The sequence below is a fragment of the Impatiens glandulifera genome, chromosome 2, assembly GCF_907164915.1.
Source record: "Impatiens glandulifera chromosome 2, dImpGla2.1, whole genome shotgun sequence".
NCBI lineage: Eukaryota > Viridiplantae > Streptophyta > Magnoliopsida > Ericales > Balsaminaceae > Impatiens > Impatiens glandulifera.
Window position 1 is genome coordinate 59792008 of NC_061863.1, and position 17779 is coordinate 59809786.

General features: G+C 25.5%; 2 protein-coding genes across 2 annotated transcripts; one reads left to right on the forward strand and one right to left on the reverse strand.

The window, feature by feature from the left end:
* Nucleotides 1-3333: 3333 nt before the first annotated feature.
* Nucleotides 3334-4734, forward strand: LOC124925095 (homeobox-leucine zipper protein ATHB-21-like). Its single transcript, XM_047465067.1, has 3 exons — nt 3334-3391; nt 4128-4453; nt 4520-4734. The coding sequence occupies exons 1-3, from the start codon at nt 3334-3336 to the stop codon at nt 4718-4720; spliced, it is 585 nt and encodes a 194-aa protein (XP_047321023.1). The 3' UTR covers nt 4721-4734.
* Nucleotides 4735-12934: 8200 nt separating this feature from the next.
* LOC124925096 (RING-H2 finger protein ATL78-like) lies at nt 12935-13669 on the reverse strand. The gene has a single exon (XM_047465068.1). The coding sequence runs from the start codon at nt 13589-13591 to the stop codon at nt 12935-12937; it is 657 nt and encodes a 218-aa protein (XP_047321024.1). The 5' UTR covers nt 13592-13669.
* Nucleotides 13670-17779: the final 4110 nt, after the last annotated feature.

Consider the following 17779-nt stretch of genomic DNA (forward strand, 5'->3'; position numbering starts at 1 on the left):
GCAAGTGCCTACCATATATCTTTTCCTCTTTAAAGATTTTAATATGTTAAATAAACTATTTAACAATATAATTTATAAATTACAATAATTTATATATTTATATCTTTAGTCTTATCAATCCCAATATCAATCAAAATTCAAACACCAATATTCTAATTATTACTCCCTTCTTTTTCAACGTGGACTATAAAAATGGAGAAAGAATAGATTGGGGGGAGGGGGGGTCATATTTTCTAATGGAAGTGTGTTATCTTTTAGAGCACAAAGCACAATGTGTCTGTCTGTCTGATGCCCCCTTTCCCACTATGAGACATCTGCACAAATAAAAGAACGTTGGGGGTGGGGGTGTCTCAAACAAGGCCGTCCTATACCCTCCACGTGTCACATTGCATTCTATTTTCCACCTCCTTCCATTTCTAATTTTGGAACCTCAATATGGTCTTACCATTAAGTGAAAAACATCTAACTTAACATACATGTCCAAGTTATCTGAATTATCTCATTCCAACATCAACTTTAAATTCTATCTACATTTTTAATAGATAAGGTTGCGTATTATATCTGTAAACTCGTCAAGTCAAATCCACTTTTTTTTTTAAATAATATCTGCAAACAATGATATTATAAAATTGATAGTGGTTGCGCTTCAACGACAAAAACATAATAACGTTGGAGAAAACTCAAACTATTTTGTGTGAAAATTCTCTAAAAAGGTAATGAGATCCCTGACCGATCTATCCGTTTTTAGGTCAATCTTATATAATTTCAAGATGATAATATTAAATGAACTGCAACGGGAGATTGAAGCTGTTGAAGGTCGACAATTCATCTCCAACTAGATTATCCAAAAAAAATAATAGGGTTACATTTATAAGGTTTATTTTGATTTCAAGTTTGTAATCTTTAATAAAAATGAGTTACTCTTTGAAAAAAAAGTTAAAATGTAAACATTAAAGTTACGTAGTAAAATTGATTAGACCAGTATATAGTCAACAAAACAACACGAGAGATAAAACAACACGAGAGATATTCGGATTTTTCTCCTGAGGAGGGGACTTGATCAAAGATCCAATCATGAATAACTTGCAATCATATATATACTCTATATGAAATTTCCATTTACCGTGATTCACTTCATACAAATTCTCTAACACGATAACGATTAATCAATCATGTTATAAGTAGATACTATAAAAGGTATATGTGTGTATATATGGTCCCTCCTCACCGGACTATGGGGGAGATTACAAGTGTAAAACCCTAATGTGTTTTTTTTTCTTACTTTGCATTTCAATCCCCCACCCATGTGCAATTGCCTTTGCCTTGGTGTGGAAGCAGTCTTTTCATAACAACGACATGAAAGGGAGAAAGAAAGAAAGAAGTTGCATAAAGTATAGTTAAGACAATGACCGGTTTGAGTGAAGACCAACAATAGTAGTTGACAGACTTAGCCAAAAATAATAAAAGTTATGTGCGCGTGTGTTTGTGTACACAAATAAATATATAACTTCATTTTTAACTGATCAAAATGGATATACATACAGGTCATGAGTCAGACAATAACACCACCAGGAAAAAAAAAAGGACTATATACTTTAATTAGTACCATCCAAATCATACAAATTTTATCAAATATCTTTATTTTTCTTTTTAACTCAAATTTGTTTTCATTATTTTTGAAAGAGATATATTCTCTATGATCCACTATCAACTTATTGACAATGGTTCTTTTTGCTCTATTTCTTTTTTATATAGTTTTCATTTTAAAAGAGAGATATTTTCATTAATCAACCAAGTATACACAAATATCAATATTCTCAAAAATGTACTTATCAAACATAAAGCTGAATTTCTTTGAAAATAGTTCAATGTGATTCAAATTTGTTGTCTTATTCTTATATGGTGACAATTGAAAGAGATATTTATTACATTTTAGATAATGTTTTTATATTTATTGTATTTATTTACTGAGGATGCTATTATGGTTGCCACAAATTTTAATGAATTTTTTAAAGAAAATCTTGCAATTTTTTCATAATCAATATTAGAGATATTCCATTACCAAGGGTAACTACTTTATTGCTTCAACTTGATTTTTTTTGAAAAATAATTAGTACTAGTTTATATTTGATTGAGAGATAATAATTTGAGTTTATATGTTTTCTCTACTTTATATTTGAATATATTGTTCAATTTTTGGAGGATGATTTAAAAAAATATGCTGGTTTAACTCTTTGCTTAATCTTTCTTTCTCTTTGTTCACTTAATTATTTATTGCCTCTATTTCTATCAATCATGATTTTGAATTAACTATAATGGAGAAACTAACTAATTGTTGCTCAACTCTAGTTGATGGTCCCAAATATCTAATCTAGTATATCCTTGAGATTGTAATTCACCAATTTCTTTTCACTCTTAAACTTATGAATCACAATTTTGTATTGTTTTCACTTGTGATCATTAATTAATGTATTTAATTAGCATCACCCATTTTTGTTGAAAATCATAACATGTAATGATATTCTTTTACCTTAAAGCCATGTATTATAAAGAAATAGTATTAGTGCATAGGGTTATTATTTTTTTATGAATTTGAATTGATGTTTATATTAATTAGTTTTCTATTAATAATGTTATAATATTTTTAATATATATGTAACAATAATTTAAGTCTTTAATGATAAAATTGATGAATATGGTTTGTAATAAATAAAATTTTATAATTTAATTTAGAGATCGTAATTTGGATATTTATATAAATAAAAAAGTGTAACTATTTTTATTGTTTTATAAAAAAATATAAACATATAAAGTAAGCAAAGTAAAGGTAAAAAAAAAATATCTGGTGAACATTAATCTTTTTCATATTAATTCAATGAAGTGAATGAACGGATATGCACAATCGTAATCGTGATATGATAGAGCACGGTTAAAGAACGATGTAGCTTTGTCTTAAAATGATTTTTCTAAATATATGTACAACAAACTGAATTGGGGAAGTTATTGAAAATATATGCCAATTTTTATTTATAGTAATTTTCTTATCCTTATCATCTAAATATATGTCAATATATGAGGTCCACTTATTTGCTCTATAAAATAATCTAATATCAGTTGGTTCCAATATCTTGAGTTTTAAGACATAACAAAGTATATATATTGTATTATTTTTATGAAAAGATAAACCAATTCATTAGTTCATGACATATTATGAAATCACATAAACAATAACAAAAATCAACGATAGAACATTCAGTACATGATATGACTTGTATATTTATAAATTAGAGACAAGCTTAAAACGAACATAAAAAAACAATAATCCTTGCACCGATGTCGCCACATGTCTCGGAAATCTCAACTATCTTATCTATAGCTGGTTCGGTTTTGGGTTATTTAAATAAACTCTCATTTATTTAAAAATGTCGATGTAATGATTTTGTCTAAAATTCCTTTCGACCTTAAAGGGTAATTTTGTCTCTTTTTTTATAATTTAGGATGCTAGCATGAACCCATAGTACTCATTTCAATTTAATGAGCTCGAAATGAGAATTGAATCCGTGATATTTGCTATATTAAGAATTAACCGGTGACCCAGCCCTCTTTTAAAACTCGAGACTTAAGTGACTTGAATCGTTGACCAACACCTGAAGTTATTGGGTTGATTTTGTCTAAAATTTTAAGGTGTGCCTATGTAACATTTCTGTTTTTTTTATGAACATCATAACAAGTGATGGCATTCTTGTAAATAACATGCACTTACACGAATTTTAAAGTTAGAATTACCCCCAAACTTTGTGGTAAGTCTTTCCACACTCCAACTTCTTTAAATAGAGGTTGCTTGTTCTATTTCTTGTTGTCAATAAAAAGCCATTAATATTAGAAATTAACATACATACATTGATTATGACAACCTCAGCTTTGAATCCATACATTGATTATGATGATCATGATCAAGATCAAATGGTAATTCAATACTCTGATCCATTCTATCCTCCCTCAGTTTACAACCAACCAGTACCCGATCATCATCAACAACAACAACAACAACCTGGTAAGTACAAATAAATTATTCAGGGGAATCAGATTCATATATAATAATTGAATTATTGGAAATTATTCATCAGGGGAATCAAAGCCACGAAGGAGGAGAAAGAAGAACAGGGAAGATGATAATGAGTCGGGTAGTGGCATAATGATGATGATGAGAAAGAGAAAGCTCAGTGAAGAACAAGTAAACCTTCTTGAGCTAAGCTTCGATCACGAACATATGTTGGAATCCGACAGAAAAGACAGACTTGCATCTGAACTTGGGCTCGACCCACGTCAGGTGGCTGTTTGGTTTCAAAACAGAAGAGCTCGATGGAAAAGCAAGAAGCTTGAAGAAGAGTACTGTAGGTTGAAATCTGTACACGAAACCACAGTCTTGGAGAAGTGCAGACTCGAAATTGAGGTTTGTTTTTTATTACCATTCAAATAATAAATTTATCATATCTTGATTAATTTGTTTGTTGGTCAGGTATTAAAGCTGAAACAACAGCTATCAGAATCAGAAAAAGAGATCCAGATATTAATGGAAAGCAATAGTAGCAGTACTACTACTGTTACTACTGATCAAGGAAGTTCATATAATTTCTCAATGGCTCAACCATTTCTTGGGTTACAAGGGATGGAAGATGATTTCGATTGGTCCAATTCATTTTCATTTTACCAATCTTAATTATTAAACTAATGTAATTAAGGGGCCCTGTCTGTGTCTCTGTCTATATATGTCTTGTAGTCATCATGTATATTCTTTTCGTGCTTGTCATGGTTTCCTGATATTTAATGTAATCTTTTTTTTCTATGATTTTATCTTTTTACATATTTATATATTATAATTTAAAAAGCTAAACAGTTAAGTCTTTTAACAGTTGAAGCCAATTACTAATTAGGGACAGTATAATTAAGCACTTCAACAGCATTCATCCATTAATAGTATCAATCCATTAGGGACAGTATATTACCTGTTTAAAAATTATTGCACTTATAACAGCCATGATTGTTGCGATTTAGGCAATTTTTTGTATATATAATCTGAAAAATTAGGGTTTCTTTAGATCCATTGAAAATTTGGTTCCTATTGTGGCAGAAAATGGATATTTCTTATAAAAAAAATTAAAGGTAATAATGCGCATTTGAATGAAGGCGATGTTTGTCCATTCTTTGTGGTAGAATTTAGGGAGGTTTATGTGAAATTTAGATCGACTGGAAATGAGATATTAGAAATTTGTATTCACTTTTGTATAAGCAGCAGGAATATGAGGAGACAAATTGTTGTCACATTTTATGTTCAAACCTTATGAACTAGGAGGAGGTGCATACAGGGCCGTACCCGAGTTTAAGTAGGGGCAGCCCCGGTAAAAAAATGTCAGATATTTTTTTTTTGTTGCCCTAGGTTTAATTTAAAATTTTGATTAAAAAATGGTTTTTTTTGTGAGGTTTAAACTCATAACTAAATAAAAACTAACTTTTAATCTTAACCACTATGTTACCATCTTTTTTTTGTTTAAAAAATACTATAGATTTGACTAAATATCTCACTACTAAAAAAAAAAATAAACTGCCTTGAAGAGTAGGCTGGCTTAGTCCGAGGCCTTACTGGGGTGCATGTATCATTTATGGTGAGAAATTGTATTGTCAACCGTGCACAATAATTAGCTGCAAAGTGAAAGAAGATGGGTTCTTAAAGAATTCAGTTCAAGTCAAGCATACATGTGGTATTTGTGTGAAAGAAATATATGTATTTATGTTTTTTTAAATTCTAATAAAATTGATATTAACCCATTTTATAGAATATCTCAATCTGCAACTATATATTAAGATCTGATGACTAAGATTTTAAACAAGTCCAACCATTAGGAGCCTAGTCACAATCGATCCCCGCATGCATTTTCTGCTCAACAAACAACAGCCAAACAATTAAATGGCGTCCCATTAACCACAATCTCCACGATCCACGATCCAATTTCAAAACAGTCCGACTGATTTAGACAAAAATAAATAAAAATTGGATGGACTTATTAAAATTGGTGATTAAAATAAGACGCAATATACTTATTCCCGAGTTCTTCTGCTAAGTCAAATGTGTTGTTTCGTGAAATAAGTGTCGGGCCAATAGTGTAGGATCCTAACTTTTGGGCTGCCCATTCCCCAAATCTATAAGAAAATAAAATTATTTTGTCGTGTTTCGCGCATATATATTACCCTCTTAAATGTAGATAAATAATTTATAAAATAAATAAACATTTTAGCTTAAAATGTTTAATAGAATGCCTAGGTCCGGCCTATTCGTGAAAAGGGCTGCATACACCCTTTCAGGATTTGTAGCTTGGGACTTGGGAGGATGTAGTGGGGGTTTAAAAAAAAAATGAGTCTCACATTTTTTTAATTGAATCTTACCCCCACCTTCTCTTTTCCTTCTACCTTAACTTACTACCCACCTTCTAATTTGAAATTTGAAATTATTCATTTTCTTTCTCTAAATTTATAAAATATTTAATTTTATAAATATAAAATATATATAATTAAAATTTTAATATATAGATTAAATAATTAAAATAAAATAATAATTAACTTAACTATTATTTACATTAAAATAAAATATAAAATACATTTAAAAGAAGTAAAACTTGTCATAAAACTTATTAAAATAAAAATATATTATATAAATATTAAAATAAATTATATTATAAAATATTAAAATGAAATACATTAAATTAAATTAAAATAAAATAAGTTATTAAAGGAGTCAAATTTATTAAAAATATATATATATATATATATATTATCAAATAATTTTGATAAAATATATATTTTATTTTAATAAGTTTGTAATTTATTTTTAATATATTTTGTTTTATTGTTCACCTAATATATTTTATTTTAATGTGTATATAATGTATTATTTTAAAAAATTATATATTTTATTTTAATAAGTTTTGCAATAAGTTTCACTTTTTTTAAATAATTTAATGTATTTTATTTTAAGATTTGTATAATATTTAAGTTTATTTTAATGTATAATATTTAAGTTTATTTTAATTTTATTTTAGTTTGGTAACAGGGCAACCCAAACCAATTAGCAGCATTTAAACCCAATTTGCAAACACTTCCTATTAAATTGTGGTGGGAGTATGTCTCTTAATAAAAATCTTTTAACTTTAAGTTCTGTTTGATTTTAATTATATGTTTTTTTTGTCTTATTAGTTTTATAACTTATTTAAAAAATGTTATAATTTTATCAAGATTTAATTGTCAAAATAGTTTTTATTAAATCATTAGGATTTTTTCATATATATTTATTAATTAACTTTAAATTTATATATATTATTTCAGTCAAAACATTTAAAGTTTATTCCACAATTGGTTAATTGTCCATTATAATCATTTGAATCTTTTCTTCTTTATTTGTTTTTAGATAATTTAGAAAATAATTTTGACATATTTTATATAATTTGATGATTAAATATCTTTAAATAATATACTATTACTTATATACTAATTTATTAAAAAATTATATGCTTAAAATAAAAATAAAATAATATATCATTATCATAAATTACACATAAAAAATTTATTTATAATATTCACAATTATATCATGATAACCATTATTTATAATTAAATATTTTCAAATTAATGGTAAAAAGATCATAGAAAAAATAATTTAATAATATTTTTATTATTTGATATTACTAGTTAATATTAAAAATTTTAAATATCATATTTAAAAAAAATAAATTATTTTTTACTATATCATTCAATTTTAATAAATTAAATAAAAATAAAAATAATATATTATAAAATATAAAATTACTATACATATTAACCAAACTTATAAATTAAAAATAAATTTTATAAGTTAAAAATAGTTTTCAATTAAAAAAAAACTACCGCTCTAACTCAAATTCTAGTCTCCAAATAGTATTTGATTAATTCATTATTTATAAAATTAAATTATTCGTAAATAAAAAAAAAAAAAAAGGTAATTTGTGAATGAAAAGGAAGTGTGTAGTTTTGAAAAGGAAATTGAGTAAAATAGGAATGAAGCCCTCTTAGAGCTTGTTTGAGGAAGGGGTTATTTGGATAAATCCTGGGTTTTGTCCAAATAACCCTTGTATGATATAATTGATAAAAAACCAGGTTTTTTAAAATTTATACCAATTTTACCCTTTCTATATATATATATATAATATTTTGTAGATGACATAATTTAATTTATATGAAATTAAATAAAATTTTAAAATATAATAAAATAAATATTAAGAAACTTTAAATATTTTAATATTATTATTAATAAAAAAACTATATTTATTTATATATTATAATTAATAATACTTTTTTTAAATAAAATAATTTTATTTATATTAAATTAAATTTTGAAATATAATAAAATAAATATTAAAAAACTATACATATATTAATATTAACTTTTATTAATAAAAAATAAAATTTTAATATATATATATATATATATATTATAATTAATAATACTTTTTTTAAATGAAATAATTTAATTTCTATTAAATTAAAATTTAAAATATAATAAAATAAATATTAAAAACTATACATATATTAGTATTAACTTTTATTAATATAAAAATAAAATTTTAAATAAATATTAATTTTATAAATTATTACTATTAAAATTTAAATATTATATGAGATAATATAATATGTTATAGTTTTATTTATATTATAAATTTATTTTAATTATTATAATTAATTAAAAAAATTAAATAAAATAGTTTCAGTTGTCTATAATTATAATTTAAATGTCATTTAATTTTATTGTTATTATTTTCTTAAATTACATTATAATATTTTGATTTTATTAAATTAAAAAAAAAATATTAACTTAAATTAATTAATATATTTATTTAGAATGAGTTTATATATATATAAATAGAATAAATTTCTTTATAAATATTTAATTTATATGAGATATATTTATAAATTAATTAATATATGTTATTCAAATATATTAACTTTATTTTTTAGTATAATTATTTATTTATTTGAATTATTTAAATTTTAATAAGGTATGTTATAATTGAATTTATATTGTGATTTTATTTTTATTTGAGATAATTAATAAAATTATTTAAAATGAAATAATTTTATAATTTAATTTATATTAAAATATAAATAAATATTATATATATTAAAATAATTTTTTATTAATATAAAAATAAATATTTAAGTTGAGGGTAATTTGGGTATTTTAATTAATAAATAGATTGATTTGATTGATGATGGGATGGTTGGGTTTTGGGATAAAACCTGGGTTTTATCCCAAAAACCCAAAGATCAAACGAGGCCTTAAGTGTCACAACCTATTCAGATGGGTGAAGAGGTAAAGTCCAGAAGGTGGATTCTTTATAAATTTTGGACTTTTTTTTTTTTTTTTTATGTTTTTCCATTTTGTGGAATTCTCACATTTTCTAAGAGTTCTTTGTTCTTTATAAATTATAAAATTTTTTAAAATTCACTAAGGGTTTTTTTTAGGTAAGGTCATGTAGTTCTCTAGTAGTTTTAAAATATATATAAAAAAGAGAGCCCTAGAGTTCTCTAATTAAGAGTTCTCAAGGGTAAGTAGTTATTAGAATTTTCTAAGAATTATTGGGTCTAGGTTAGGTTATAGAAGAGTCTAGAAAACTCTAGGTCAAGGAGGATCTAGAATAATTCATTCACTTCTATATAAACAAGTCTTGGCCATAAACTCAATAGCTTACAATCTTGTACGTCACATTAGTAATAAACAAGATTCTCCAAGTTTTTTCTCTCTCAAAGTGTTTCATCTTCTTGCAATTTTAGAAAGACTGACTAGTATTGATGCAATCTTAACTAGCTATTGATGCAATCTTAACTAGCTATTGATGCAATCTAGACTAGTGTCGTGTTGCTTTATAAAAAAAAATGTATACTATCATTAATTAAATAAAAAATTTAAAAATATTTTTTTGTTTTTATTTTAAATGAGATTTTTTGCTAAGACAAATGAATATTGAAACATTAATTTCTTTGTGTATTTATTATTGTTTTTAGATATATATTTAATAATTTAATGATTTTATTTTAAAATAATAAAATATTTTATATTAAATTTTATTTTTTTAATAAGATTAATAATTCTAATATATATTATTTAAATTGAGTATATATATATTATGAACATTTTTAATTTTACCATTCAAGTACATCCTATTAGTCTAATTGAGAACTCAAGGGAAGGATGTTTATTATTATTATTATTACTATTATTGTGTCTTATATGTAAATCATTTTTTGAAATGATTCAACCTTTTTAAAACTTGTATTTTGTTATGACTGATATTTCTTTTGATTTTTTAATTATTATTTAAAATTTAAAATTAATTTTTAGATTGTTATCTAAATTATAATGTGATTTTTTAGTTAATTTAGTATAGAATATATTATTAAATTATTATGTGTTCAGATTAATGTAAGATTATTTTATTCTCTTAATAAATAAATTATCTTTTAATTTTGTTACCTTAATAACGTCTTTCTTAAATGTGTGAGGATTCTTTCAATTTTGTTTTATTCAAGATTAATTTAAGAAGAGTCCATGGATTATATATAATCTAAATAATTATTTTTTAAATTAGTGTGTTTTTTAGCCATGAACTTGTTCGATTTTGTTTCATGTGGATTGTCTTAGAATTTTCCTAAAAACACACTATCCCATAATATATATTTTCAACTTTGTAATTAATTTATTAATTTTTTTTTTATATTTATAAAATTTAAATTTTAAATATTGTAATAATTCAATCAATTAAAAACTCAAATAATCTATTTTTCATGGATCAAATATTTTGATAAAAACACACTTAAAAACTCTCAAATAACAAACATTAAACAAGATTTATATAACAAATGTTTTTTCAATCATGATTTCGATCATATAATATGTGATCACATATATGTTTAGTTAATTTGATGTTCAAATATTTTTAATAATTTTTTTTATGTGCTATGTAATATCATATTTCAGTGTGTTAGGCACTTATATATATGCTAGTCTATTTTTATAATAGTTGACGTTAGTAGCCCACAGCTTGTTTTTTCTGTAAAAAAATTGCATTCTCATTATTTTATTTTATTAAAGTTATTTTTGGTGCATATTACTATTTCAACATATTCTTATGATCATATTTTTATTTATTTATTATATAATCTGTGGCGGCTAAGCAATTGATACGGGCAGCTAGAAAATGATGTTTTTGTGGCTTGAGGTACATTAAATTAATATCATGTTTAATTGAGACCATGTTGGTGGGTTTCCCCATCAGTTTCCAATTAATAATACTCTGATACTATATATATATATATAATTATATAAATGCATTTGATCATCCATTGACTTTAATATGAACCTCTTAAATCTCTTCCTTTAATTTAATTTAATTTAATTTTTTTTTTTCTTTATATACATCTGATTGTCCCACGTGATAAATCTCTTTACGTGCAAGTTTTATCTTTGATTATGCTCTTCAAGTCATTGTACAGCAGAGATTTTGCTACTTTAATTACACTAGCTACTTCTTTTATTTATTTATTTATATATTGCCCAATTGAGTAAATGTTTTACTTTAATGACATTTGCATGTACATTATTATTATTATTATTAGACTTCTCTATAATTGCATCAAATTAGTTAATCTTTTTTAGATTTATAAAAAAAATAAGAACGAGATAAACATTTAACCTGCAAAAGACAATTTTTTAATATTTTATTTGAATATTAGTTTAGATGAAATAATATCCTAAAATATATTTTAATTATATATATATATTAATAAATTTAATAATATTTGTTCGTTTATACCCCTATTGTTTCATTGTTTGTGTGAGGATTTGAGAGTCTGATTGATAATTTTTATTTTGTTTCGCATGGACCTATATTTTTTTTTTTTTTAGTTTTTCACTCATTCTATTTTGTAAGTCTTTTTACTTTTTGTTATGCTTAGTCTATCAATTGAAATGAACCATTTTTATTTATTGCATATATGCACTTTCTTTTTTAAAAGAAGAAAAAGAAAAGTCAAACTGTATTACATGAACTATAATTGAAATGAAATGATAAACTTATATAATATATTAAGGTATGCAGCCAGTGGTAACAGTCTTATCAATAATGTTTATTAATTTTTTTTCTTTTTAAAAAATAAATAAATTGGAAAGTCAAACCATTAAACATGAACTAGAATTCAAATAAAATTATGAACTTATTACGATAATTATGATAGTTCAAATGATAAAAAAGTTAAATATCTCAAATTCAATTTATACTTAAGAACATCTTAATTAAACTGTAATATGAGCATAAAAAACCAAACAAAAAATTATATGACAGAAGAAATAAAGTTGGAATAAGAGAAGGGTATATAATTATAAATAACTATATAAACATGATTAAAAGTTAAAACTATATATGATATTATTGCCATTGATGCGGTGGTGGAGCCCTTATGGTTGCCAATAGAGAATTGATGAAGTATAAAAGTTTTAATAAATAAATAAATAAATAAAAGGACAATCAATTCGTTGTGTTTGTTGAGTCAGCTAATCTTGTCAATTCTCGATCTCTTCCTATGGAAACAAAGATTGGTGCAATCAAAATGTCTTTTCCACCAATCCTTTCCTTTGTAACAACGGTTGTGTTTTGTTTGCCCTTTTTAAATTGCAATAACAATGTTGTAAATTCAAAAGTTCCATGTACAATATAACAACCATACCATTTTTTGGTGGCTAATAATACATACATATATACTAGATGGGATACAATCACTTTTATGAAACCCTAATTCCTAAACATATATAGCTTAATTAGGGTAAATAAAAAAAACCTTCAAGACTAGCTAACCTATGCTCTATAATTTCTTACCATGCCTTCCGGTTCAAGAGGAGCTATTCTCTCGGTTCGTTCTTCAATCGGGGAGAATGATTGAGTGATTGGTGCTAATATGTGTTGATCAATTTTTTTGCACGTATCAATCAGAGAGTGCCGACAAGTAGGACATGAAGAATGAGAATTGAGCCATTTGTCTATGCACCTAACATGGAAGCCGTGGTTACACTTGGGCATGACTCTGACTCGCTCTCCCGGTGTGAACTCCGATAGGCAAATGGCGCAATCATCGTCCATGCTTGGTGTCTTTAATCCAACGGAGTAACTCATAATGGGGAATGTCTTGAGCGCTTTTTTCTTGACACCCGTGTTGGCAAAATGGGATGAGCTGCCAACTCCGTGTCCTGAACTAGAAGATATCAAACTTGAACACCTAAGAACGCATTTTACGATTGAATTGATGCCCAAGGAGCATACTAAGGCACATAAGAGGACCGAAAGGATCATGACAACATTAGTGTCAATGTTTCCTTTGCCCGAAGGCTCTTGATCGTTAACAGGGACTGAATCGTAATTTGCTTGTGCTCGAGGATGATGAAGAGTGGGCTGAAGTAACAGTCTTCTTGAATGAAAATGGTTGGATGTAGCTGAAGAAGAAATGTAAGCAGGCATTTCGGTTTTGGTTTGGAGGAAGCTGGATGGGTAAACACATAAGTCAAGTAGTTTCAAGTAGCCTAAGCACTATATATAAAGCAGGGGATGATTAAAATAATAAGTGTCTTTTCTAAGTGCTTTTGATCTGTAAAATAATGTTGTTTTCTTAAAAAAAAATACATAACTATTTCAAATTTATTTTTCTAAACTAACCTACTTATAAGATAGTATAGTAAAAAAAACATTACAAATTACTGGATTATTGTGAGTATCTCCTAATAATACATATAATCAATATGTTTTTGGTGACTATGAGTTGAGTCTCACATATTTATTTATTTTCTTATATTTTTTTAAATATAAGATGTTAACATATCTCACTGTCATCCCATTCACTTCAACATACATTATAAGTTGGAATTGAGCCGTGACATTTAGTTTATTTAGAATCACTCTTCATATATTTATATTTTTCATATACAAATTTTAATTGTAAATAAAAGGTTAATAATATTAAATTTTAAAAATAACTTTTTTTTATTTATAAAATGATGACATCATCTCAATTTAAAGAAGTTTTAAATAAGAAGATAATTTTCTTTTTAATCTTTTATACACCTACTTGAATTTCTTTTTAATCTTTTATGCACCTACTTTAACACTTGAATGACTTAACCGTTTAGATTTTAAAAATATACATAATATAAAACTATTTGGAGAAAGTTAATATTAAAAATTATTAAATTGGCTTATTTGGATTTCCAACCAAATTGGAAAGAATGACAAAAGAAAAATCAACAGATACCTCCTTCCCTAGTCCCTAACTACTACTTTCAGCCGGAGGAATTTGTCAAGAATTTTCTTATCCTACTTCTACATCATTCTATTCATTTCATTGTTTTAAAATAATTATCAAGTTATTTCCGTGGGGGTTACAAGGGATTCTTATATATCCATTTTAGTGAGACCTTATGCATTGATAGAGATTAAAATTTGGTAGGTTATCAGTGATGTCTCTTATTGGGACATTAAAGTAGATATGAAATTCAGTAAGGTTAATAATTAAATTATTGATACTTTCATAGGTATCTTTTGAGTTTGAACGGTTTGATCCCTTAGCTTACTCGGAAGTGTTTGTGATATATTTCTTCAGATGTAACGTTACTCGGGTTCGGGGTGTTATACCTGGTATAGCAGAGTCGGCCTGGGTAAGCCTGACAAGCTCTCGGACTATGGAAGTTCAATCTCTAAGGCTGCCCATTTAATAAAACATATAAGATATTTAGATATTTTTACGGACTTTTAAACATAAAATGTGTAATTGAATGGTTCAAGATACAAACTTATAATTTTTATTTGGTTATGAGTTTAAATCTTACCAGAATTAATTTTTTTTTTTTTTTATCAATTTTTAATATTAGACCTATGACAACAACATAAAAATGAACATTTTTTATCAGCCCAAAACTCGGGGTCGACTCTAGATTTCAGAGTCGCCCCAACGACTAAATTAGAAAAATTGTGATGCTAATAGAACTCCTTAACTAAAAGAGTGAAACTAATAAACTTATTTCCTCGTTAATAATAGTACTCGAATTCGGGGTATTACAGTACTAACGATCAAGTAATGTTCTAATCTATTACGAGTCATGCTCTATGGTACTATTTATTTAATTTTTAATTCTTTTTCATTATTCTCTCTATAGAAATTCTTGTTTAAAATTATATTTATAACTTCCATATTAATTTTAAAGCGTTTTAAATAAAAATTAAATGGTGACTTTTAATCTCTTACACTGATTCTCTTGACACATAAGTTAACCTAATAAATTAATTTATCTCACTGTTAATTTTTTTTTATAAAATATAATAATTGATGTGAGGCGATAAGAGAAGAAAAGCAGTGTCCACTAGCTACTTAAGATCTCCAATATGTCTTGTTGTTGTGTCTAGCCGCCAAATCAAATAATTTTAATTAATTTGCCCAAGTTGAAATCTTAATGAATCCAACTTAATCTTCTATATTTGCTTTGAAATCATTATCTAACATTTTTCTATTAACTTGAAAACTTATAATAAGGTTTAGGGTTGGTCTAGAATCAATGTTGTACGGAGTAACAATTCTTTAATTAGACAATAATGCATATTGTTCTTTAGACACTAAGTAAAGTAAAAAAGCTCCTTTAATGGGATAATATATTTAAATTTAAGGGTCTATAATATATTTTTTTTGTTAGTATTAACTTTTAATGGGGGGTTTTATTATTAATCTACTTGCTTTCAATATTCATCACTTCAACTCACATTTTATTATATATTTTATTACAATTTCTATAATATTCTTTTATCCTAAAACATTTTATTCAAAATAAATTAATTTTAACTTAATAACCATTTGTTCCCACCTGTTTTGTTGCATAAAAACATTCTGATTTAGTCGTGCAAAGTTCAATGAGAAAAAATAACAATAAACCTTATATTAAGCTCTTTCAAACCTGAGAAATATCTTTAAATCTACTTGTTTAATGTCATTCTTTTATAATAAAACCACCCACTTGATTGCTATTTTTTTATTTATTTCAAAGCACTAGTCATCAATATTGTTATTTCATGTGCACATTCCATACACACGTGATAGGAGTCTGATCAATTTTTGTTATAAATGATGAAAGGTAACTTGACCCATAATCACGACCTTCGCGTCAACTTAAATCGTTATAAATAGAAATCGAAGTTGTAACATTTGAACTTTTAAGTAATTTTTGTTATTTCAATTATCTTATAAGTAGTTAGCAAATTATTGATAGACAGATGATTTGAATTTTTAATCTCAATAGTACTCTTATTGTTGTTTTTCTAATGAATTATAGTATAAAAGTAGTTAGACAGCAACAAGATGCATTTATTAAAAAAAGAAATAACAAAACTCCACAAACTAATAAAATCAAAAAAGAAAATCCAACCAAACAGATTTCAAACAAAATGCCTTATGAGTTTGTCAATCATTAGTTAATATATATATATATGAGAACATTTCAAAACGTTTGTTAGAATGAAAATGAGAATGTAAAATAATAAATCTAAATGGGTATGTCACAAAATAAAATTAAAAATAATAAATGTGTATGCTCACTTGGAAAAAAGAATGTTAAAATAATAAGTTTTTAGTTCAAATAAACAAGGCATAGCAGTGAATGCTTATGAGAATATGTATATGGCGTTAAAATACATAAGTTTAAATTATGCAATTAATTTCTAATTTACTTAAATTTGGCTTTAAAGTCAAAAGCAAGTTGATGAAGACTTAATTGTTTTGACCTTAAATAAGATATGAAAAAGCATACGGATCTATTGGATTTGAAAATTTAAAGGATCTTTTTGTAGGTAACATGCATTGGTCATAATTGTATGCATTTGATAGAGAAAACTAATTGAAATTTGATTTTATTATACAATGAATAATTAGTTATGCAATTGATTAGTTGGTGGGTTTATTTTAATTAATGTGTGTTGATCTTGAATTGTTTAGATATTTTTTGGGGGGGTTTATTAAAATAATTGTTTAATAAAAAAATGAGATTTGATTCAAGTATATATTTTTGTTTAAAATTTAAATTAAAGTAAAAAGTATTTTAATATTTTATTAATAGTTTAATAGTTAAAATGATAATAAAAAAATTAAGATAACAAAATTTAATAACTATAAAAAAACAAATAACCCAAATCAAACTAACTCCAACTGTGAGGATTAATGTGCTTATATATTTTTACTTTCAAAATAGTAAAAAAATATTTAATTTTGTTTAATCATTCTAAAAATCCCCACTTGTTCCACAATTTCTTGTGACTTACTCACTATAATTCATCTATTTCTCTAAAACTAGTAAAAAAACAATTGTAAGTATCCGACTATATATTTTTCGGAAGCTTTCTTTGAAATCTTCTGTCAACCCTCTTCATTTAACCCGGTGATAGTTTAAATATTTGTCAATTCCGTTATTCTAGTAGTTTTTTGCTAAATCATTTTGAGTTTTGTTGTACACTAAGAAAGCAACTAGAGCGGTCAGACGGGTCAACCCATGGCGGAGGAGGCCTACCCATCAAAACTCATCGTTTGACGGGTCGGCCCACCATCTCGGCGGGCAAAAAATTCTCAACCCAACCCAAGGTGGGTTGCTGGTTAGTTCGCGAGTTGTCTTACTACAA